Source organism: Schistosoma mansoni, chromosome 1 (assembly GCF_000237925.1).
Source record: "Schistosoma mansoni strain Puerto Rico chromosome 1, complete genome".
Classification (NCBI taxonomy): Eukaryota; Metazoa; Platyhelminthes; class Trematoda; order Strigeidida; family Schistosomatidae; genus Schistosoma; species Schistosoma mansoni.
This window is the reverse complement of record NC_031495.1, coordinates 64,706,501-64,733,849: the sequence shown is the minus strand read 5'-3', so window position 1 is coordinate 64,733,849 and position 27,349 is coordinate 64,706,501. Positions and strand designations below refer to the sequence as shown.

The following is a 27,349-nucleotide window of genomic DNA, read 5'->3' as shown; positions in this document are numbered from 1 at the left end:
TCCTTTTAGGGGACTCCTAAACAGTGCGCATCCACGATCCCGTCTCCAGAGATTCGAACCCAGGACGTACCAGTCTCGAGCCAGAGCACTAAACCTCTGGACCACTGGGCCGGCCGGCATCCATTTTGATATATTTGCTAATCAAAGTCGATCTAGGGCTCCAACAGTGAGACAGTATAAACCCTTGTGAACGAATATTACACGCGCAAAATAAATTAGTGGTTATATGAAGTCATTGTCTTAATGAATAACAATTTCATATTGGAAATGAGAGCCACTGAATTAAAGTTTCAGTATGAACATCAACACACAGCTCCATGAGGATCCATTTCATGAATCTAAAAATAAAACTATGAGGTTGTTTAGTTTTTGATTGAAATCATGAATCGATTAATGTTAGAACACCACTGAAAACCTGGAAGCATTGTGTTATAACTTGTGGCCGAGTGAATGCTCTATTAATGTATAACGTAATAAGACTGCCAATCAGAGAGCAGTGAATTATCGATCGGACCTATGACACACGAAACCGTACGAGCAGTCTAGAGTACTTGTTGGTCTCGCTTTCTGCTTAGCTCAACCAGTTAAGTTCAGAATACCAATCTCAGCCTCTGTGGTATGAATCATTATTCTCAAACATACTGAGTTTATATACCAACCACATCGTACCATAAAATAGAAAATAACATATGTACAAGATTTAGCCAAATGTGGCTGTGAATAGGGGAGAAAGTGAATAATAGACAGGTCATAATTCAGGAATGGCAAATCATATAACAATAGTTTTTAGTTCAAAATAAAGCTTATAATAAGCTGGACACGAATATGAATAGCTTAGTTATTTTTAGTGATTATACGATTAAAAATATACGCACAGTATTGGTTCATAAATAGATTCCAAAGTTATCATTCATTATTCTTATCGGGGCATAACACATTGGACAACTGTTCTGTCCTAGTATAGGACCCCTCAACAGTGTACATCCACGATCCCATACTTGGGATTCGAACCTAGGACTTTCGATCTCGCCCATGAACTCTTAATCTCTAGACCATTTAAAATAAACAATTCATTGTAAGCAGAGATTGATAGTGGCTAGCAGTGGAATCCAGGACGTGCGTTTCGTCCTATTTGGGACTCGTCAGATGGATGTACCTGCATCTCAGAGTTGATGTTCACTCTGGCACTCGAACCCAGTGCCCTCGCTTCAAACGCCATCGCGTTATCCACTCGGCGACTGAGTCCTGATAGCCACTTCCTTGTACAATAGGGTGAAGTTTAAATTCATTTAGTATTGTTTGTTTGAATCTTCCCATCTATGTGTTAGGACTGCAACTGGTCAGTCTCTAATTGGCATATGTGCATACTGTGCGTATTGCCTCGATATAGCCTTAATTCACAAGCATGGTAAGCAGAGATGGCTACATTTTAAATTAACTAAATTACATAAATCTTCAGCTTTATTCATTGTAACTAATTTATCTTTTCAATGAAAAACTCAACTCTATTAAGGTCATGTTTTATTCTCTTTTTTTTTCTTTTATAAAGAAATATATAGATCTATCTATGATTATATTTTAAGCAAAATAAAAACATCTGGTTTGATTCATAATAGATAACTTTAAAGTTCATTAGAATTTTTGTTTTCTGTTTTTTTTTCTTTTTTCTTTTTTTACTGAAAAATAAGAAAACCCCCCTCTCCCCCAAAAAAAACTAGTTGGATAAAATAAATAATAAAAAAATTTATTTTGTTTAACCCCACCCCCTTCTATTTATCTATTGGATTTTATTTCTATTCGATAAAATGCTTTTCTCTTTTTTTTCTTTTTTTTCTTGTCTTTTTTGTTGTTTTATATAGAGAGATATTGTTAGCTAGATAACATGTGCCTTATAAAAGAAAAGACAAAAAAGGAAAAAAGAAAAGAAAAAAGAAAACATTGACAGTTTGAAATTATAATGATAATATGCAAATTGTAATTGATGTCAATAGTTATTGATTATTTAAAAATGTTTGACAGTTTGACATAAATATTTTTATTATCAGAAGGGGGTTTTGTGAAGATTTTAGTAATTTTATATAGTTGAGATCATCAATTAATTGAAAATAGACCACCATGGAAAACCTGGAAGTACTGAACAGCCGTTTCGTCCTATTGTTGGACTCGTTAGCAGTGCGCATCCACGATCCCGCCTCGCGGGACCACGACCTAACAGTCTAAAATCTCCACAAAACCCCCTTCTGATAATGATCATATGCTCACTAATGACTGGCTCTATGAGATATTTCCTGGAGTTCTAGTGAGAAGCAGTAACCAGTGGATTTCAACTAGGTCTGTTGGAAGATATCAACTCACTGAAGACATTGGTGAATGGTTTTTCAATTTCGTGGATTGATTGAAGTTAGACATTAACACTATTGAATGCCGGCCGGCTCAGTGGTCTAGAGGTTAGGTGCTCGTTCTCGTGACTGATAGGTCCTGTGTTCGAATCTCTGAAGGCGGGATCGTGGATGCGCACTGCTGAGGAGTCTGACAATAGTACGAAACGGACGTCCAGTGCTTCCAGATTTTCCATAGTGGCCTAGCTTCAATTGACTCATGATCTCAACTATATAACTATTTTTAGTTTACTGTTTGTTTTATCGATTAGTTCTTTCTTTCATTTTATTTGTTTTTTTGATATCGTTATCAATCATTATCAAATCGGCTTGTTGTCTTTATTTCTTTATCTTTTTTTCTATATTGATTTTATTGATTTTGGATAAACTTTTGAAGTTGTTTATGTGAGCTACAGTTTTCATACTTATTCAAGACCACTCTTCATCAAGTCTTATTCCAAAGTTCCAAAGTAGCCTGACTTCAATTAGATCATGTTTTGATTGTCATTGAAATATACATGTTACCAATCCTTGTATGTAATTGTTGACTTAAATCATGTTAGTGAATAACGGAATGAAAAGAAAAGTCAACAACTAGAATGAAGTTTTGAATGTGTTTATTTGATATAATCGTTGATTCAGACAGATAATCAAAGAAACGAAGCAAAGGAAATAAAGAGGAGAGAGTGAGGCAAAATGAAATGACATGCAGTGAAGAAGGCGACAACGAGATTTAATCAATCACTACTCAATATTTGTGCTTACTTACTTATGCCTGTTACTTCCAATGGAGCATAGGCCACCAACAAGCATTCTCCATCTCACTTTGTCCTGAGCCTTCCCTTCTAATTCTATCCAATTGTTGTTCATTCTTCTCATGTCTATCGCCATTTCTTGGCATATTGTGTTTTTTGGTTTTCGTCTTCTTCTTTCACATTGGCGATTTCAAGTGATGGCTTATTTTTTGATGCAGTTGGCTGCTATCCTCAATATGTGTCCTATCCACTTCCGGTGCTTCTTCCTGTTTTCTTTCTCCACTACAATCTGGTTTGTTCTCTACCACAGTAGAATGTTGCTGATAGTGTCTGGCCAACGTATCCGAAGTATTTTGCGTAGACAACTGTTAATAAACATCTGTATCTTCTGGATGGCGGTATTTGTTGTTCTCCAGGTTTCCGCTCCATACAGTAGAACTATCTTGACATTTGTACTGAAAATTCTGACTTGAGTGTCGGTTGACAATTGTTTTAAGTTCCAGATGTTTTTCAGACCAAAAATAAGGTGCAGATATGTGATGAATAGAGTAAACAATCAACTCACATACGATAATATAAAACTACTGAGGATTATAAATCGAATAAGTGACAAGGTGAAAATGTGGCTTGAGAAGAATAAATAAATTGATCTGTCAAGAAGCTAGTATAACCTATATGGGCCTAACATAATACTAATGAGTAAAGATACCCAATATGTTATTATGACGTTTATTTCAAGGGTTTAAATCTATTTCATTGTTATAATCAATCAATTTTATAACATATTTACATCCTTGAATAACATCATCAAACCCTAATCTTTCGCATAATGCTTATACTCTTACTACCTCTACCACTATGGGATTTGAATCGACAACTGCATCTTTGTATTATTGTGGTATGACAACTCGAAATGATGTACGAACGTACAATGTTCTACATTGTAACTGACTGACTGAACTAAGTGATGGAAAGTAGGATACACATTACTTCATAATGAATGGTAACTAAAATATAATCCATAGAAATTAATTAATTAATTAAAATGCATCATTTCAACCTAACCATATTATAACCATTTGTTTCATTTTAATTGATTACCTATCAATAAATTATTACATAATATATTACATATGTTATTTTACATTATATATTATAGTTCATAAGGAAACTTGTTATTGATTATTGATTTTTAAAGAAGTTGTGTTTTGTTTTGTTTTCATTTTACATTCACGTACGTACATGATCCTGCTCGTGAGATTCCAGATTCTGGATAGTGACCGTGAACTGTTGAAGAGTCCAATACTAAGACGAAACGACCGTTCAGTGCTTACAGGTTTTCCATGGTAGTCTAGCTTCAATTGATTCATGATTTCAACTATTAAAATTGTTATAATATCTACAAAACTCCTTCTAATAATAAACAACATATGCTCACTAGTGACTGACTCCATGAGGTATTTCCTGGGGTTCCAATGAGAAACAGTGACCGGTGGAGTTCGAACAGGTCAGTCGTGAGATAGTAACTCACTGAAGATATTGGTGGATGTGTCGCTCAATATCGTGGGTTGGTTGAAGTTAGACATTAACACCGTTGGATGCCGACCGGCTCAGTGGTCTAGAAGTAAGGCGCTCGCGCGCGAGACTGCTACGGAGTCCCACAATAGGAAAAAACGTCTTTCCAGTGCTTCCAGGTTTTCCATCGTGGTCTACTTTCAATTGATTCATGATCTCAACTATTAAAATTACTATAATATCCATAAAACACCTGATATTTAATATTTATTAAGATGATGATGACGACGATGAAGGTGATGAAATTTGTGTTTTTATTTCTAAGTTGAGAGTGATTTTCTTCTATATTCACAAAATAAAAATAACTTTAGATACTCATTTTGAGGTGTGTGCTACTAATGTCGATAGATAAAAGTAGTATATATCGTCAATCGAAAGTGAAATACCTAGAGGCAGTAGTCTAAGAAGATCAAGAAAAACAGAACGAAAACAAAAGATAATTGCTGTGGTAACGAAAGAACAATGAAGTCTGAGACGATTGATTGATATTTTGCAAATGAAGTATTTGTTGTATGGATCTCAGATTTTACTGTAATTTAATGTTCAAAATACATTTGATTGTCCCACTTGTGTTCTCGTTCACTTGTTTAATTGGACACTAATAATTTTGTTGACTATATCCTTCTTCATAATCATAATCCGTAATATGGGCATCGTATTCAAGAAGGTTTGAGAAATTTTATTAACCTGGTGGAATAATATCTGGTGGAGTAATGGATTCAATTAAAGTTCAAATATAAAGCATTTTTAGCCAGACGGAAGTATACGTATATAAATTGATCATCTATTTTTTCAGCGCAAAGTTTAAATTATATTTCAAGTATTTATCTTAGACGAACTCCGCCTGGAGCCCCTCTGGGGTTACTGCTGATCTCAGGCCCGGACAAAGCAGATGGATTGAGGGTGTGTTATCGACCCCATCCCATAGAAAACTAACTCGCTGAAAAAGGTAATACAGAACTGTTACATATTCTGTGAGCTCAGTCAACACTGACTATAATATTTCAAGCTAATATGACATTTATTTTTAATAGATAAAAACTACACTACAAAACAAATACTAAATGATTAACTTAATTTGTAATCATTTCTTGAATATTTGGATCTTGATAAGTTCAACTAGTAACAGGAAAAACAAAGACTGTTTGAAACAATTCATCTTTAATTCATGAATGAAAACAGCATATCTCAAGTGTTTTTACAGCTACACAGATGAACACAAACAAAGATAACTGAGTAATCCATTTACTCGTCTTATGTCTTGAGACTTCAACGAATTTTTCGGTTTTCATCTTCAATATCCAAGATGAAACATATTTTTATAATAAACTGTAGATCATCAACATTGATGATCTCTTTCGAATGATTGGGGGCCCACTCGAGTTAGTCAAAGACCGTGTGACAAACCAGCTAACTTTGAAGTCACACCTCGTAGTCAGCATCTAACATGGATTACCCCTTCGGCATATCAAAGTAGTTTAGCTGCTTTGAATACTGTATAACATAAAGGGCGTGATTACGTAAATATATTAGTAAGAATAAGTACAGGTATGTTAGTGAGACCGTCACTACATGAGCCAGTCCATAGCGTATGATAAACTGATCCTCATTTGTTGTCCTTTACTTTACGAGGGATCAATGATCTGTTCGATATTCAGTGACACAACTGTCAGATGATTTGTCTAGGACTCAGTGACATTTCAATGCCCCTACAAAACATATAGACTCTTCGTTTAAAATCCTTACAATTGAATCTCGAAATAAGGTAAAACAGAAACAAATCAGTGTTATAGCTACATGCATATTATTGAATGAATTCGGTGAATAAGTACAAATAACAAACTAATTCAATGAATACTGATGTTATTTCCTGTGACCTGAAAGATTATGCAAATAGACTTGAGAAATATCATCTATACAAAGTTGATTATATACAAATAGTTGTAGGTCTTCAACTAAAGTAAATATATCTAATATCCATTCAATTCTTCCTAAATACCTTTATATTTTATATTGGGTATATTTGTCACTTTATTAATTTCTTATAGAATACTCCAAGGTAGGTAAGATATCTTCAAAAGTGATAACAAATAGAATACTTAATGTTATAGCATAATGAAGACATAAGTATGGGTAACTTCCTGGACCTATTAATGGACGATTATTCTATATACACTCTTATGGTATAACTATTCAGTTACTAGATTATATTTATCTATATCCCTCTTAACATAAGCTTCATTTTGACCTATGGACTATTATTATACGATTTATTGTTTCCAAATTATGTTCACTTTATTGATTACTGTCTCCCACGTTAACAGACACATTTGGCTTGATCTTGTACAAATATTATTTTTTATTTTATAGTGTGATGTAGTCTGTCTGTCTGGTATATAAACCAAGTATACTCGAAATAAACGATTCGCATAACAGAAGCTGCTATCGGTGTTCTGGACTCCAATGGAAGTGCTAAGCGGATAAGGGACCAATAAGGACGCTAGACTGCTCATACCGGTCGGATGTCATTGATTTGTCACAGTGTTAAGATCGAAAAAGTCGTATTTCAATTGGTAGATAATTCACGTAATAAAAAGCCGGACATAAAATCACAACAAATTGGTGACGACCTCACTTAATAATGATTCTTAAAGAAACTGAGCTTTAATAATATTCCCTATTATGAACAATAATTTCTTTGATCAAAAGGAATTTTAATGAAATCAAAATACAGACAGCTGTTTTGAAAATTTAAATTCACAACAACAATTAAATGAAATAACTAAGCAAGACTCTATATTGTTGTATTTAACTACAAACGTATAACTTTTATTATAGATAATCTGTTTAAAAAGGGGAACAGATGTTACTATGCATAATTAGACTTTTATAGGCGTAAACGTTTGTGATACAGTTTTTTAACAGATAGCTTCATAATTTTATCTTGTTAAATGATACCAGTTTAGTCAAGTAATTCTTCTTGAATTGACATAATGAATTTTTCAATAGTTTTCTTTATATCAATGTTTTATAACAAACGATTATGGTCTAACAAATATAAATTTTATGTTAACATCACGAAACTATACAATCTAAATGAATTATATTTTGAGAAACAGGAATTTATTATTAATATTTGATTTATCGATTTGATGCTTAATAGCTCTAACAAACTGTTGAACACAAAAGGATGGTAAACTCGATAAAAAATTAGTATTCATACCATTATTTTAAAAATGTCAGGTCATTCTCTTACTGTATGTTTTATATATCAAATTTAGATTCTTAGTATGTCGCGTAATACTTGAGCACTTGAACACTAAAACCCTTCACGGTCACAAAATGAGAAGACAGAAGACTAGTAAGTAGGAATGTTATTCCCAATACAGTGTTAAATATAGTACAAAAATCTCATGTATATATTGTTTTGGCTGAAAGTAAATCATCATTTAGGACAGCCAATAGGCACATAGGGGGTCCTTCTTATTCATCCGATAGGGAAGCTACACGTCAACATTCTTGAATGTTCCTCTTGTAGTGACCGGCCAGTCTCGATAAGAACACGATTGGAATAACGGAAACATCTATTATTATTGTAACCAATTGTACCAGAGATTGTTTTACTGCATTTGTTTAACTGTATCAGTTTCACTTCTTGTTTCACTATCCGCCTTGTTTGGTTAGCACTTGCTCACGCACTGCCCATTTTGCCTGTACTCTTTGGCACGTCTCGGTATTATTTCGATACCACGAGATCGCCAATAAATATACTTGATCTGGATTATTAAGGCCTTCTGATTTACGAGCTATCAAAGGAACCAAGTCGTTTCAGGGCGCGTAAACGAATTGTAGTGGTGATCATAGTCCGTCCTCGACTCGACATCCACTACAAACTGGTGAGCCGTATTTGGAACACGCAATACAGCTGGTAACCCAATCCATCGAGCACAAGTCAAACTTGGCCAATTCTCCAAACCAGATCAATCCGGTGAGTCTGTTTATCTATCCACATCTGTTGCATATATTCGTATTGATATTTTTCAATATATAATATTTTGGCAACTTACTATGGTAGATAACGATAAGAATACTATAAATATAATAGACTCCGAGGTACAGGCTATCAGTTTTCGACCGGTTCCTTTCATCCCTCATGATCCAGAAGTCTGGTTCGCGGCACTGGAATCTCAATTTGAGGTCCGCCGCATAACCAATCAAAGGCAGAAGTACGCCTACGCTTTGGAATCATTGCCCGGGGATCACCTAACCTCTGTCCGTGAGGTTGTCCTCAATCCCAACGTTCCGAACGTTTATGACCGTCTTAAGGATGCCATCCTTCGACATTTCCTCCCATCAAGAGAGGAACGATTGAGGACTCTATTAGCACGTCACCCTATGGGTGATGCTAAGCCGAGCCACCACCTCACGCGCCTGCAATCCCTTGCAGGAAACACGACAGCCGACTCTGAGATAGTCAAAGAGTTGTGGCTCGAAGCCTTACCAGTCAGTATCCAGCCAACCCTTACGGCTCTGCTCGAGGACACCCCGCTCAACAAGGTGGCTCTCATAGCAAACAAAATTCTAGCACGAGCTAGCGCCAAAGACGACTATATTGTTGCCTCTACTTCCCGTTCAAACATGCATTTCGATGCTAGACGACCTCCGGCTCATGGGGATAGGGACAGATGTATCCATACTCGTCTGTTTCCGAGACCGCGCAAATGTGCCAGCCCCCTACGTCCCCCGACCCAGGTCACAATCTCGAAAAGCCGTAACGACTCGCCCCAAGCGGGCATCTTCCAAGCCACGCCAGAAGGCGGTTTCGGAAGGGAGTCCGAGTTGGTGCTGGTTCCACCGTGCCTTCGGGGCCGGTGCCTGTCATTGTCGAGCTCCCTGCTCATACAAGGCGAGAACTTCCCGAGCCGGTGAGTAAATACAGCAGTACTCACCGGACCTTCACCTCAGGTTGGCCGTTTATTTTACGTGCACGATTATCGCACCAACGCTAGGTACCTAGTGGATACAAGTACCCAAGTTTCTGTCGTACCTATCAGTAACAGTAAGTCTCAAGCTACGATGCTTCGACTACGCGCTGCGGATGACTCAGTCATTCCTAAATATGGTACACGACAACTTACGGTCAATCTGAGCAAACAGCCTTACGAAAGACCTTTTCATGTGATTTTCCGTCACGAAAAGACATTCAAGGTTGATCGACATGGCTGCGTCAAAGTAGTCAGCATTGATCGTCTCATGCCAGCACACGTCGATGACAGTGACCTGCCTGATAAGCCGAGACCCAATGTTAGACCCATCAGAGCTTCTAGCGAGATCTCTACATCTACTTCGGATCCCACGCTAGATGCACCGGAGACCTCATTCTCACGTCCCAGTCAACAGCACGTGTCATCTGCTCCGTCTACGGACGAGACTTCCGTCTCACGTCCAGACCAGCAGACCATACCGCCCTTGACTGTCGATGAGATTGAAGGCTCACGAGTTTCGAACGAGACTACCGTCTCACGTTCCGGTCACCGAGTACGCTTACCCGTACGCTTTCTCGACCAACCTCATAACCAACTACGGATACAGTATAGGACCCTACCCCTATACTACACGAGTGCTACACTTTTCTCTTTTTCTTTCATTTTTTTTGTTTACCCCGAGCCTACACCTCCGACCATCGCTGTTCTGGTATCGTCGACTTCAGTCAATCTTAGCGAAAGCTGGCCTGATCACCCACGCTCTAGTCAACGCACTCAGTCGATCTCTCTGGCTCTAAATACGTATGGTATACATTTGGTCCCGAACTTGATTATTCTGGTCGCATCTGGTTCCTTGGCTCAATCTGGTTTCGTCCTACGTCTGCAGCGTTTCTGGTCCGGACCTCTACGAACGCAACCTTCAGATTCTGGATACAAACCATTCCAGTGTAGCATGCTAATCCAAGCAATCAATACAGTACGTTCCTTCTGGTACCGTTCTATGTCATAGACCTCTGGTGGCAACTCAAGGATCAACGATCACTTCCTGTTCGGCCAACGCCTTCGTCCTACAATTGCACGTTTCGCGATCAGTCCCACGAACGAAACCACTACGTATCGAAAGTGTAAACCCTTTCTAGCGAGGGGCTCCTGTAGTGACCGGCCGATCTCGATAAGAACACGATTGGAATAACGGAAACATCTATTATTATTGTAACCAATTGTACCAGAGATTGTTTTACTGTATTTGTTTAACTGTATCAGTTTCACTTCTTGTTTCACTATCCGCCTTGTTTGGTTAGCACTTGCTCACGCACTGCCCATTTCGCCTGTACCCTTTGGCACGTCTCGGTATTATTTCGATACCACGAGATCGCCAATAAATATACTTGATCTGGATTATTAAGGCCTTCTGATTTACGAGCTATCAAAGGAACCAAGTCGTTTCGTGGGCGTGTAATCGAATAGTAGTGGTGATCATAGTCCGTCCTCGACTCGACATCCACTACACTCTAATGGTGATTAAATGGAATGTCTTCGGCTCTTTCTATGCTTCTTGAGTTTTCCTTGAGTTTGTCAACTAGCCATCCTTACAGTATGGTGTCTTAAAATAGTATATATTGACTCCGTTTTTTTGGAAATGAATAGTTTGTTTAATCGCCTTAGTCATATTTTGTACAAAGTTATGCAAAACGAACAGTTTTTGGTCGTCTGTCCGGTTTTAGTTCTCTTTGATGGACTAATATCCCTTTTCAGAAAGCCTAAAATGTAATATATTGAGATTAAAGAGTGGTCGTTAAAACATTTTAATAATGCAGAGTTAGAGTAACTTATGTTGAGTTGATGAGGTAAAATATAATAATTAATGCGTATGCTCTATCTGTAATAAATCATCACTGATCTGTATCATGAATAAACAGTTCATTTACTTTTCATATCACCGAACCCGTGAACTATTTCTTAACCGCATATGACCAGACCCCTTGATAAGTTCAAACAGAGCAAAGACAACAAGGTTTGTAATGTGGTGAGAAAGACTATGTGTGGTTAACTAACTAATTGCCTGATGCAAAATACAGAGTGCTTTCCAGAAATATGAAAACCATACATTATATACATTATTAGCACATCTTCCTTCAGTTGTTCATTACGTGCCTCTCGATTCTTTAAATCCTGATGTTATACGATTCCCTATCCTTTTTAAATAACGAACTATCGGGAAATAATATATATGGCTTTATTCCGATGACACTGAGTTTTTAAGCAATCAGATAACTCGTCCTTATATCAACTCTCCTAGCCTTATAATGTCCAGTGTTACACATAACTTGTGTTTTAAACCTGTAGCGCTAAATAAATCTCCAAAATAAATAATTCTGCAATTATTCCGCATTTCATGATGATCCCATTGGCTTTATTGAACTCACCTAACTGAAGGCGCTCGGTCACGCATTCTCACCAGATCATGAGTCAGTATGCCGTGCTATGCATTCCTTTCGACTGTTAACCACCTAAGACCAAACATTCCTCAGCACACCGATAAACTTCCAGACATATCTTTGAGCCCCTCTCTTTTTGACTTCTAATATTACTGGATTGGCATACACCGATTATAAAGGTGTTGCGAATAAACTTATTGGCGAACTCCGAATAATTGTGGCACCTTTAAGCCCATATATTTCGGTACGTGGGCTTAGAGCTGAATACGCTATGCCAAGCTAAGTAATGTTCAACAAAATAGAAACGAAGTTCTCTCCTATTCATGGCTTATTAAGGTGTAATCACTGGAGCCTTGATACAGGCGGGCTTTGTGAGTGAGAATCTTATCAACTCTGTATGTGACAAAAGGGTGCTAATGAGCACCACATCCACAACACTTATCCAAATACCTGTTTGTAACTAAAATTATGACCAAACAAAGGTATTTAAATGGATAACTCATTCCAACAACAAGCTCTGGAAGTTGACCTGGTCATTTAAACTGTCTCCATTATCTGTTTATCTTGTAGTGGATGTCGAGTCGAGGACGGACTATGATCACCACTACTATTCGATTACACGCCCTGAAACGACTTGGTTCCTTTGATAGCTCGTAAATCAGAAGGCCTTAATAATCCAGATCAAGTATATTTATTGGCGATCTCGTGGTATCGAAATAATACCGAGACGTGCCAAAGAGTACAGGCAAAATGGGCAGTGCGTGAGCAAGTGCTAACCAAACAAGGCGGAAAGCGAAACAAGTCTTCAGTCTTCAGTAATAAGGATAGTAGGTTGATGAACCTGTGTTAATCCTGACAGATTTCCTTCCAGTGAAGGTCCAGCTTCTTCTTGAAAATGTTCACTGATGGTGCTGATACCACTTGTTCTGGTAAAGCGTTCCAGTCATTGACCACTCGATGAGAAAAACGGGACCCCACCTTTAGTTTATTAGATCGCAGTTTATGAACCTTCTTGCTATGACCCTGGAGATTATTAGTGCTGGAGGAAGCAAAAAGATAAGACATATTAACACCCAGATCATAATTAAAGATACGAAATGCCAGTATAAAGTCACCTCGCGTCCTACGATAAGATAAGGGGAAAAGGTTTAGACGTCTCAAACGCTCATCGTAAGGGAGTTTAGAAAGACCCTTTACTAATTTTTTCCCTACACGCTGGACACGCTCAAGCGATTTAGTATCCTTTATCAGACAAGGGCTAGCTGCTTGGATACAGTATTCTAAGTGCGGCCTTAGATAGGTGGGATATAAAATTCGAAACATATCCTCGTCAAAGCATTTAAATGCTCTGCGAAGCGACCATAGCGCACGATAGCCTTTGGAAGCAACCGCATTACAGTGCGTAGTAGTTTTCAAGTCGTGACTTATAATTACTCCTAAGTCTTTGTGCTCATGAACGCGTGGCAGAGATGTACCATTAATGGTATAATGGTAACTAATATCGTGCCCGATGTGCATGAACACGCTCTTCCTGGAATTAACTTCCAGGCCCCAATCATGAGCCCACCTAACTAATTCGTCTAAATCTGCTTGCAGATAACAACGATCAGTCTCATTTTTTACTGTTCTCCAGATTTTAACATCATCCGCAAACAATAACGTCGACGACTTAAGTAGTAAAGGTAGTTCATTAATATACAGAAGGAAAAGTAAAGGGCCTACGATGGTGCCTTGAGGTACACCACTTTTGACCGGTTTCCATTCGGACAGAGTTCCATTGACCCTCACTCTCTGTCTGCGGTCACATGAGAAGCTTCCTATCCATTCCTGTATAGCACCTGTTATACCAAAGCTCGAGAGCTTTTGCATAAGACCTAAGTGTGAAACCTTATCAAACGCTTTGCTAAAATCTATGAATATCACGTCGACAGACTGGCCGTTGTCTAGGACAGCTGTCCAATCCTCTCTCGCAATGAGTAAGTTAGTCAAGCATGAATGCTTGTTACGAAACCCATGTTGCTCGGGAGTTAACAGATTGTACGAATCTATGTGGCTCAGTAGCTTAGCCCGAATTAATTTTTCAAGTAACTTAACTACTATACTGGTCAGGCTAACAGGCCGGTAGTTAGATGCGATCCGTCTCTGACCATCCTTAAATATAGGACTAACTATGGCGTCTTTCCAGTCTCTAGGTAGTTGAGCCTGTGAAAGGGACATGTTGAAGAGCATCGTGAGCGGTCTTGAGATAATGTCCGCAAGCGACGACAGCAAACGTGGGTGTAACCCATCGGGGCCCGGTATCTTACAAGGTTTTAGGTTAGTTATCAAAGGAAGAACAATATCCTCTGTCACGTGCAAAGGTCCTATGGCTGGTATCTCATTGTCAACGGGACAAGTAGTTGTAACACTACACGTAGAGTAGACTTCACTGAAATAGTTAGCGAATGTCTCCGCTTTCGCTAGATCAGATTCAGCCAATAAAGCTGAATTTTCGCTTAACAGTAATGAGGGGATACCATCACTACGTTTCGTCCGCCTTTTAACATACGAAAACAGTCGCTTCGGACAGGTACGGCTATCGTATGCCAACTGTCGTTCGTAAGCCGTGCGGGATTTAGCTATGGTCTTTTTACATATGTTCCGGATTTTTTTATATTCGCACTTAAATGATGCCTGACCTGTTGACAAGAATAAGTCCCAGAAGTGTTTCCTACGCTTCAACAGCTTCCGGGTTTCCTTATTAATCCATGGGGGGCAATATGATAGCTTACGTGCTGACCATGGGATAAACGGTTGAGTTACGGATTCGAACGTAGACTTGAACCTATTCCATGCATCATCAATCGATCCATCAGCATCGACCGACCAGTCAATTGAGATAGCATAGTCCCTTATTGCCGGAGTGAAACTGATACAGTTAAACAAATACAGTAAAACAATCTCTGGTACAATTGGTTACAATAATAATAGATGTTTCCGTTATTCCAATCGTGTTCTTATCGAGACTGGCCGGTCACTACAATCTCATAGTCAGTTAAAGTACGTTAGATTATACTATCTCAAACAGATTGACAAATGTCAATAATTTCAAACATGATCAAAGTTGAACGTTGTATTTTATTTGTTTTACATTGTTGTGTCATAACAGTAAATACGCAAACTTTTGAAAACTTGCGGATTATGGTATTTGTAAATCGTTTCTTTATTTTATAGAAAGGCGGGTCGATCAGCGAAGAAAAACAGAGATTCCAGTAAAAAGGTGAATGATGTGGGTACGGCAAATTTTTATTTCCATTTTGGAAAGACGAAACAAAGTTGAAGGAACTTGAAGAAGAGAGAGAAAGACTTAGAGAAGAAAAAGAACTAGAATTGCGCAAAGTACTGCAGGAGAAAGAGGTTAGACACTGTATATGCAGTTAATAACATTCTTTACACCATAATAATTTCACGGGATGTTTCGTAACCATATTTTCTTGAAATAGAGATATTTGTTAGGTTGAATTTGTACTGCTTTATTCATTGAATATCATTCCGAAAGCTTTTTCCTCCTAACACTGAATAATTAAGACTGAACTGTGGTTTATTTTGGTAAAAGTTTTGAGTGCGGGCAACCCGATAGGTAAACGGAGCTCTAAAGTAAGTCTAACCACACCAACCACATATCGCAACTTGGATGAAATCTTATGTTGGAGAAGTAGCAAAATTCAGTTATGTGATATCAATTTAATCGGTACTGCCTGTTAGTAAGTTCCTTCTGATTTGCATGATGGAAACCTTCAGTTTTTTGAAAAATTGACTAGCTAGAATCCTTATTAAAACCATACTCTTCAAATGTGTGAATTTGGAATTCACTAATTATTTCTTGTCTTAGAAACATGTATCGGGGACTAATATAAACATTATTACTTACTCGGCAGTTAAAAAATTCAAAGAGGCCGCGACATTTCATTCTTCTAATTCAAAAGGCAAACACGAGGACCTTTTACAATTTTAACCCAGCTTGATTTGTATTTATGTTTTCATCTCTCTTACACATTACATTAGAACTGTGATTTAATATATCCCAAACGTAAACGTTTAATCGTATCCAATTTCTGGGGTTCTTAAAGACCTAATACCCCGTTATTACGACACCTTCCCACATAGTTAGATGTTAGTAGGCTCTGAAATCAGATGGAACTTGAACTAATAAAGGTTAATGACACAATCTATAAGTCAGAATGTTAGCGCTTTTAAACCACCATTAGTTAATGAATATCATTAATGGGCGAATCAGTCTTATACAATAGGGAAAGTACATGATCTATGTCGGATGATTGGGGGCCTACTAGAGTTAGACGGAAATGGTCTGACGAACTAACTAACGTCTAAGTCACACCTGGCGGTCATAACCTTACGCAGATTGCTCCGTCGACGTATCAAGGGACTATATATGCTCTGAAGACTGTACAACACAAAGGACATTATTAAAGAAATATATTAGTTAAATTAGATACAAGCTAAAATTATTGGCGTCGATTATCCTGAACCTTGACAGGGATCGATGATCTGTTCGATATTCAGTGACCCAACTGTTGGACAATTCGGTTAGGACTCAGTGACATTTCACTGTCCTTACAACCTAATTAGACTCCCTCTATGTATAAAACTGGATGGATAACATTTTGTGTTACTTTTAAATGAACTTTTAGCCACAGACTTTTAATAAGAAATAGTAAGGTAAATTGAAATACTAAGAAATATGCAAATTTTGGCAAGAAAAAAAGAATACAAGTAAAGTATTTTGTTATTTCAAGACGCTTTTACAGACTAGTACTGATTTTAATTGTGCTGAAAGCCCTATAGGTTTACTTTCAGTCTTCGATTAAAGGAGATGAGCTGTAAATTGGATGGCAGGTTACCCTAACACTTAGAAATGAATCTCACTGAAAAACCCTTGTCAAGTCAATATATGAATTAGAAAAACAACGGAACGTTTCCTACGATTAAAGAGTATACAAAATCCTCAAAAACTGTGGCTTTAAATCTAGATCTGAATTTATACGAGTATTTGTCTATATTAGGACAAATAGTATGACAGAATTTTAAACACAAATTTCAAAACATTGAAACTACAAAGCACTATCACAGCAATAAAAAAAATGTCAAAGGATTTATAGATAGCTGTCTACACAAGATACTTCAGATACATTGACTGAAGGTTATCGGCAAAGCAATAGCTTTCAGATCAGGAAAAGACGAAGGAAAGACATTGAAGATGGGTAGTAAATATATATATATATATATATATATATATCATACACAAATCACCAAACTGGATAAAAAGGCAAGTCCTAACTTGGAATCTTATAGGTTGAAGGAAAAGAGGAGGACCAGAAAACATATGAATCTAGGTTTCAGAATTAGGTTTTAAGATGGGAAATAGTAGTTGGCGACAACTGAAAGGGAGGGCTTAGAAAAGAGTTGCTTGGATGTTTCTTCCCGGTAGCCTACTCTCTAATACGAATAACAGACTTATGTAAATAAAGTATAAATCATTTACCCGAATAAGGACTCATGTAATTAACTGCATGTGTGTACTAATGACATCATGTGGTTGACAGAATTGAAAGGTATTTAAATTTGAGTTGGCAGACTATTGAGTCCGTATCCGACAGTTCACACTTATAACTTTAACCGATTATCATTTGTTAAGAAATATGAATGTATGGAAGGCTTTATTTCAAGATTCAGCATTGCATCTTGACGGACATTTTTAAATACGCTCATTAAAATCAACTTAATTATTGTCACTTCAGTAGCAACAACACTTTTAAACTGCTAATCTTCTAATTGAAATGACTTTTGATTCATCTGAAAGCAAAATATCATATAACGATATAAGCTAACTAATATTGTTGTTATTATGTGAGGGCTAATGTGGCCAATGATAATTATTAGTTAAACACATAACTGGACAAGTGTTCAGATGAGTTGAATTGTTAGTGCTGAGAACTTTAACGCAGTCCAATTAAGGTATGGTCTCTCCTTATTTCTCTGATAACTGATGATTATTTCCACCTTTTAGTAGATGTCACTGACTTATAAAATTGTCATTTTTTTAGCCTTCCACCACTGTTTTAAAAAGTTATAGCGTCGAACATTATCGTACACTCGTTTAGGTCACATATTCCCACATACTCGACAGTATTACAAGAAGTGCCTAAACAAGATATGTGTATATAATCAAACTCATGCATTATCATACAAACAAGTAAACCGATCTTGTAGGCAATGTAGGTCCGAAACTAATAGCCATCTAATGACTGTTTGGTTGTACTGTAATATTTTTCAAAGATCACCAATCAGTTCCTTTTTATTAATGAAATTCAAAAATCTTAAATTGAATGAAAAATTATTTTCTAGACTGAAGATAAAAGTTTAAATTCATTTAATATTGTTTGTTTAAATCTTCCCATTGATGTCTAGGACTGTAACTGGTCAGTCTCTACTGTGCGTATTGCCTCGATATAGCTTTAATTCACAAGCATTGTAATCAAAGATGGATATTATTATTATTAGCTTTATTCAACATTATATTTTTGGTACAATATAGAATTCTCAGCACAAAGTACTTCAACAAGTTTTCGTTTCTTACTTCTTCGTCCTTCCTGACAATAAATATTGAGTGATCGCCAGTTAGAAGTTAGCAGCCCAGTCAATCGACATCTAAATAATGTACATTCTTCTCGCTGCATATTGCCAGCAACCACGATATCTGTGATTAGGCCTTCTGTAACCTTTACAGCGAAAGGTCTTACACTTTTCAGAAACGCACCTGAATAGGTTGTGCGATTAATAGTCATAATGATGTATTAAAACAAACGAAATTAGATAACTTGTTGAAATATATAGATGACAGGAAAAGATAGCCCAGATGTTCAAACAGGGCTCCACTTTGCTTAGTGGATGAAAGTTTCTAATTCACTAACAATAAAATTTATAATAAACTTTTGATTTAGGATCTTAAAATACGAATTGAAGAATTAAAAGAAACACGAACATTGATCAATGAACAAAACAAACGTTTACAACAACTTGAATTACAATACCGAAATCAATTTACCGTAAAATAATAATCTACTTAAATAATTAATAGTAATATAAATAGTGGAAAAGATATTTTCAATGTGATGATTTACCTAATCCAACTCTTGAAAATGAAATTAATACATATATTAGTTTATGGAATTCAAATGAACAACGTCTATCCATTGAAGATGTAATGGATGATTGTATGAAAAGTTTTAAAGTAAGTATCCGTTGAAATTTTCATTCTTTGTCTTGAATAGATCATTGATGAGCTGAACCTTTTGATCTCTCAACTTATGGATACTGATGAAGATCATAAAAAATTGTCGAAATATAACCAAGTAAGGTATATTTGATCCATGCTAATGCGATCTCTAGATGAAACATGAATTAAGGCAACAAATCTATCATAAATTAGATAGATCTATTATTGAAACATTAACAAGAGCTATTTATTATGCAGATCATGAATCATTAAATTTACAAAAAATTTGGTCTAATCATTGGATTGTATTATGTATATGGGGTAATTTATCTAAAAATCCAAGGTAATAATCATTTTCAATTGATAGTTGAGATCATGAAATAATTGAAGCTAGATGTCCATCATGGAAAACCTGGAAGCACTGGATGGCTGTTTCGTCCTATTATGAGACTCCTCAGTAGTGTGCATCCATGCATTCCAATAATATCCACAAAACCCTTCCTGATAATAATTAACATATACTCACTAGTGACTGACTTCATGAAGTATTTCCTAGAGTTCTAGTGAGAACTTCAACTTCAACTAATCCAATAAATTGAGCAACCATTCACCGTTGTCTTCAGTGAGTTGATATCTCACGACAGACCTCGTTGAACTCCACCGGTCACTGCTTCTCACTAGAACTCGGGGAAATATCTCTTCAAGCCTTTCTGATAATGATCATATACTCACTAGTGACTCGCTCCATGAGGTATTTTCTAGATTTCTAATGAGAAGCACTAACCAGTGGAGTTCAATCAGGTCTGTTGTGAGATAGTAACTCACTGAAAACAATGGCGGGTGTGTCACTCAATTTCATGGATTGGTTGAATTTAGACATTAACACCGTTGGATGCCGGCTCGGTGGTCTGGTGGTTAAGCGCTTGCGTGCGAAACTGATAGGTCCCGGATTCGAATCTGGAGAGTCGGGATCGTGGATGTGCACCGCTGAGGAGTCCCATAATAGGATGAAACGGCCGTCCAGTGCTTCCAGGTTTTCCATGGTGGTCTAGCTTCAATCGACTCATGATCTCAACTATTAAGCTTACTATAATATCCACAAAAACCCCCTTCTGATATATTGTTTATCATTAATATTCTTATCTTCTTTTTTTGCTCTATCTATAAATCTTTTAGGATTAAACAATTTACATTCACTGAAATTGATCTTACATTTGATATACCAAAAGTATTAACTTTATCTGATTGTGCATTTTTAATAAATTTTATAAAATTTGATAATTATTCATTCAAATGTCAATCATATTATCCATGTAAACTACCTAAATCAAGTAAGTCAATATATGTATATCTTATTGAATGAAATTGAAGTTCATACTGAATCAGTCATTCATGAAGTTATTCAACAAGATGATACTTTGAATGAAGAGAATCCATTCAATGAATGTAAAACAGAAGAAGTATGTTTAGCATTATCTCATTGTTATGAGTTAATTTATTAACATATTTAATTGTTATTATCAGAAGGGGTTTTATGGAGATTTCAGTATTGCCATAGTTGCAAGCGTTAGTCAGCGTGAGCCAGCTCAATGGTCTATCGGTTAAGTGCTCTGGCGCGAGACTAGTGGGTTCTAGGTTCGAATCTCGCTCGCGAGGCGAGTTCGTGGATGCCCACTGCTGAATAGTCCCACAATAAGACGAAACGGCGGTCTAGTGCTTCCAGGTTTTCCTTGGTGGTCTAGCTTCAATTGACTCATGCTTGCAACCATGAGAATATTTATTGTTGCTACGTGTTTAAAAAAGAGAGAAAGAGAGAGCATTTCAATCTGTATGTAGATAATTGAAAATCATTAGTCAGTTATATTCATAATGCACAGTTTGTAATGCATTAGAGATCAGAGCTGTTATATACTAACGTACAGTAAATGAATGGTAACTTTTGAGAATTACTTATGGACTATTATCGCATATATTCTTATTGGATGCCCTGGTACGGTTGAGAGTGGGGGGAGTCCGCTCTCCCTCTCAAAATGCTCTCACATAGCCACGCGTATATAGCGTCTGTCAGGGAAGTCCTACTCACTGTCTTCTCAAGACATTGCTGTTGTTTACGAAATTGAGAGGACGAAAAGCGAATGTCCGGCACTTTAACCGGGTTGGTGGACACGGAATGTTCATCTAGGGTAGTTAGAAAACCCTGATTCCAAACCAATGGTGCACATGGACTGGCTCCAGTATCCTGAGGGAACAAATGGCGTATGAATCAGTCGTTGGTCACCGGCTACCATGGGATTGTATCTCCTCACGATGCTCCACTGTCTTGTGGATCAGACCTTTGTGTCAAAGGCTCCTCGTGTGGCCCCCTAAGAAAACCACATTCTTCAGTTTGGGCACCCGGGCAGTACCATAGCCCTCACACAAGTGAAGTGAGATTTGTGTGGCCCATATGTATCTGGTTCCTCTTTGTATCAATATTTATGTGCTTAAATAAATAAATAAATTCAGGAACTATATTATATGTATATTCATATTCCTATTATTATAAGCTTCCAATTAACTTATAGACTACCATTATACGATTTACCATTCTTAAGTTATCTTTAATCTGTTAGTTACAGTATCTCACAATCACAGCCACTTTCTAATTTCACCTTTACATAAGTGTTATTTACTATTTTATGATATGATGTGGTCTGATTTACTTGTATATAAACGGCATATGTCTGAAATACATGATTTATACAGTAGGAGCTGAGAGTGTGTTCTAGACTTAACAGGCAGGGCTGGGTGAGAAGAATCAATAAGTACTCAAAGTTGAATCCAGGCTCCTCCTACTGGTCAACATGTCATTGGTTTGGCATAGCGCCAAGATTGTTTAAGTCGTGTTCTAATTGGGGATTTAATCACGTAATAACTAGCTGAATAAAATTCGTAACAAGAACCACTAATACACACCTCTCACGATATTTAAGAAGGTTGTCATTAGACAATACAGGTTGCGAATGGGATTTTCAAATGGTGCCTTCCAATCACTTTATCACGATTAATGTAAAACCTAGAACAAACAAGTAATATACCAACGAAAATAATCACAAAGTATATTCATTAACAATAATACAAAAAAGACTTTAAATTAAGAATATGATTCGAAAATTAAGAACAAAATCAGGGAATGAAAAAGGGAAGAGTAATTTTAAGTGGTCGGAGACAATCAGCAAGAAGTTCTGGACCTATGTTTCAAGCTACCAGAATGTCCTTTTAATGTTAACATAGCTGATGTATCCAGTTTTATTCAAACCCAAACCATCCATCTCGAAAGCCTGAGATTTCAGTATTGAACTGAAGAATCTCAACAAGCATAAAACCTAGGTCAAGCAGGATTTTCTACGGGTGACCACTTAATATCTCATAATAAGTACATGAGATTTCGAGTCCATAAGACTACTGGCCACGTATAACGTTGATTGATAAAGTTCTATCAGCACTGGATGACAAAACAAACATAAATTTAGTTGCTACTCAATAATCAAATAGCTGTAAATGTAGAAGAGTGTTGTAGCCATATCGATTAAGCTCATATAGTTAGCGAATCCCACTACGCTACTAATCCGACTCACATGTCCTCGTCGTGCCTCCTGGATCATGGCAACCATCCCATGTACTAACGTGAGCGGTAATGTGGGTGGTGGAGATCGGCCTAATCAACCATTCTACCTATACCCGCAAACGATTACGAGCGCGACAAAGAGTCATTGCATAACTATTGAGGGTTCAAAAGGATGGTCTGCCCAAAAATATTAAAAAAAACCAAAAGTGAGTGTTACGTAATGGTTCTGCGTAAGCAGTGCAAAAACAGCTATCCCGCCCAGGTAGTTTTACCGTGCTTCGATGTAGCACTATTCTCCAGAAGGGCCTACTGGGCTTCATCATGTTCCTATGGCTGGAGGGCGGGGGTTGTCTATCATCACAGGTAAATACAAGTAAAACGAAAAAAATCTATCATGCATTTAATTCTTCTTTTCATTGTTACACTCCAACCTATTGAGGATTCGAATGTATTGCGAATTTGTCTAAAAAAATAATTGTAATCATATGGCCGTATTACAGACTTTCCCATCTATAACAATTAGGTATTTTCACTTATTTCACATTGTAATGGAAGTTTTCGTAAAGGAGAGCTATAATGTATAGTCATGGAAACACTTCTTAAAGTCAAAAAATCAGGGACTCTTCATAAAGCCTCTTTTAACAGCACATGATGAAACGCTTAATTTCCTTGAAAAGACGGTTTTATTGAATCCACCATTTGCATAAACAGTCTTCAAATATTGGGAGGTTACATCAAGTTTCATTTAGAAGTATTGTGAAGTAGTTGTTCCATGAACTTTATAATGATCTACATTGTTGACGAAAGAAGAACAATCTTTGCAAGATCTTTAATGATCTTTGAAATGATTGGTCGAAAGATAGAGAATATAATCACTTAGAATTAGAAGGTATTAATACCAACACCATAGTTAGATATTCTAAGGTCTACTAATTTATTTGTTCATATTGTTGTTGTTCATATTCCTGTAGACTTTGTTAAATGATGATAATGGTGAAAAACAACAAACAAATGAAGTAGAAGAAGTATTTGAAATCCCTCCAGAAGATCGAATCCCTACACCAGGTTATTGCTTATATTGTTTTTTTTTATTGTACAAGTTGGAAAGTCTTCGACGTAAATGATTAGTTGTGATATGATACAGAAGGCCTGTAGCTTAGATAGATGCTTTTATAGGGATCGCTTTTTTTACTTGAAATAGACACTAACAATAATGTCCAGAAGGATAATGAAAGCTACACTACAACTTAAAGAATGAAACGGTATTTAAAGTATAGTTAATTTTAACAGGTTGATTTATTGAGTCATAAATTGCTGAAGAAAAGAGATTCTAGGCTGCCTACCTCAGATCTGTTGAAGAATTCCTAGTAGATTATCGCTTTTCAAATCTAACTAGAAGTATTTGATCCTATAGTACTTTGATCAATTGCGGTCCTTAACATCAATGGGAATATTCAAACAAACAATACCAAGTGAATTTAAACTTCACCCTATTAAACAAGCAGGTGGCTATCAGGACTCAGTAGCTGAGTGGATAATGAGATGGTGTTTGAAGCGGATGTTACTGGGTTCGAGTCCCAGAGTGAACGTCAACTCTGAAATATAGGTACATCAAGCTGACGAGTCCCAAATAGGACGAAACGCGCGTCCTGGTTTCCACTGCCAGCAACTATCCATCTTTGCGTATATGCTTTTTGTTAAGAGATTTGAATGTCTTCTGTTCGACCCTATGTTAGGGTTATGATAATGAACTCCTTGAGAGTCGGAAACCATAAGAAAACAACGCTGAAGTTATTCGCAATTTTGAACTTTTATAAACCACTAACTTAAAAAAGATTGTCGATTTCCTGACTTGAGATAATAAAATTTGAGTACTTTCAGTACATTGAGCATGATTCTATAGTAGCCATTTAAATCCGAAAGAAATATAACGTTACTACATGTTAACCGATGTCTGACATCGTATTCAATAAGAGGGTGAAGAGTACCCTTCATAAAGACCTTTTTATTGTCTTAAGTAAAGGCAATCCGATTACGATAAAAAAAGGATCTATGCAAAAGATTACAGTTGACCTGGAATAACAAAGGCAGAATAACATTGGATAACAATATAACCAGTGAAGAAGCTGAATGGAAAAATTTGTTGAACATGATTTGCTGAACCACAGACACGATTTTCGCTGACAAAACCTAAGATTTATTCACTGGTAGGGTATTCTTAAAGTAATCTTAATCTCTTCTAAAGCTGAACACTATTCAACCGATGGCCTACTTATAACCATTTTTTTGAATATTTTTTTTCTGGTTAGCATTTTTTTAGCAAGTTGGTTTTCTACGGGACGGAATCGCTAATCCCATGCCCGACCCTCCTACTTTACCCGGGCTTGGGACTGGCAGTAGCCCCCGGAGGAGCTACAGGCGAAGTTATATTTATAAATGTAAATATTTCCAAAATTAATCTTTTGTTTATTATATTTAGAACCTGAAAATTGGATAAAAGCTGATATGGAAGAAGATGCAATTGATTTAGGTGATTATCATGTGATTGGTGGTGTTATTCGTTTTGAACTGGTTTTATTACCTCGACAGCCTAAGACAGTTAAAGGTTGGACAATTACAACTTGTGTAAAACCTCCAAAACTTCATCCATTTGAATATGTAGTTGATACATCAGAAGAAATAAGTGAGTTATTAATTTTATCTTAGAGTTATGAACGATATTTTCAAGGCGATCTACATTATAAACTTAATTCAGTTGAAAAGCCATAAGGATTTAAAAAAAGAAGTTTTGTTAAGCTATTTCTCCCTTACATGATGTTCTTCAGAAACGTACAACTCTTCCCTTTAACCCTGAACATCTGAACTCATTATCTCAGTGCCTAATGAGTTGAAATCCGAATTGAAAGACCTGTAATTCCAGTCCCAAGTGCCTCTTGTGAATGATGATACGATGCACGTAACCAAGTCTAGATAGGCATTCATATGCTCTCCAGTCATCCGTTTATATTGGGGTACTCCGCTGTACCTACTCTCTTATAATCGGTCATTATCGTTGTAGCCTATCGGTTTTTCATGTGCCAGAAGTGTTCCTTTTGAGATGATCTGTCGTATGTACCGAAGACCCGCTAAGTATACTTAGGGAAGTGCGAATTACCCAACCTTCTTTAGAACTTCTTCCTCTGATGAATTTACGTTTTCTAACGACTGTTTCCTCTATTTCTACGATTCTCTCGATTCCACCAAATGACTTGTAAAGCTTTTCATTTTCATTGCGCATATATCTCGACATAACTCATACTATTGAACTATCAAATCTTCAGTAACATCTGCAAAGGTTACAGCCAGTTTCACTGGTGCTTTTATTATCCAATTTACAACAATTATGATAACCTATCTTAGCGTCAATTGGGATTGAGTGGGGAAAGTCCCCGTTCTAGTAGACCTTTTCCTCCAACATATATTACATCGAAACACAACATCATCACGATAGTCTGCACGATGTCTAGCAGTCATTCAAATACCGCAATCACAAATAAAGGAACTTCTCAGTAATCCCACCAGTTGTAGCCGCTCAGCTAAACGTCCCCTTTGAAATCCTCTGTAAAGCTGTCTAATGTGAATATTGGATATTGAAATAGGCGCCATGATCTTATTATTGCTCATTCGCTTCTGACTGGCTCGTCCATAAGTTACAGTCTCGCTCTTATGAAAATTAGTATTATATTTCGAATTGTGAAAACGGCATAATCTAGGACGAATGTTCAGCACAAATTTGGACACATTAGCTGAATATTCCAACATTACAGTATTTCTGTTCCTACTAAGACTCGATTCCTGTTTCAATTACCAAAAATGTCATATTTTTGTTATCCAGTTTGCTGTGTATCGGCTAATCATCTGCATAATTGTAGTGGTTGGTACCATTTCAAGCCCATATGGGTTATCTAGCTTCCGGACGGACCAGTTTATTCATTCTTCTTGAGTCGCATTTTGATCTTGTCAGTTATTCGCTTATTAACCTTAACTGTTTTTATATGATGTGTGTTTATTGCTTACCTTACTCATTACGTACCTGTATAATTATAAATATGGAGTTACACTTTATGGAATTGAGTTGGCTCACCCATCTCCTTCGCTTTCCTTTGCCTTTTTGCTTTACATTCAAAATGTCTGTCTGGATCAATGAGTGTACGAAACATACGTATTCGAAATTCATTCTCGTTTCTAAATTGTTTTATCCCATTTTTATCTGATGCAAATTAAATCGATAATTATATACGAGGGTCACCGGGATGTGTATTTCGTTGATAGCATCAATATGATGTCATTGAAGTC

At 36.8% G+C, this 27,349-nt stretch overlaps 1 protein-coding gene across 1 annotated transcript in view; it reads left to right on the top strand.

Annotated features, from left to right (window-relative positions):
• Smp_000910 (similar to cancer susceptibility candidate 1) overlaps window positions 1-27,349 on the top strand; it is a gene marked incomplete at both ends in the record, with an annotated part of 59,399 nt that overhangs the window by 14,425 nt on the left and 17,625 nt on the right. The window contains 4 exons of the mRNA XM_018795206.1: window positions 19,353-19,422; window positions 19,463-19,543; window positions 23,986-24,079; window positions 25,494-25,697. Coding sequence (XP_018649542.1) covers window positions 19,353-19,422; window positions 19,463-19,543; window positions 23,986-24,079; window positions 25,494-25,697 — 449 coding nt within the window. The remainder of the gene's footprint in view (window positions 1-19,352; window positions 19,423-19,462; window positions 19,544-23,985; window positions 24,080-25,493; window positions 25,698-27,349) is intronic.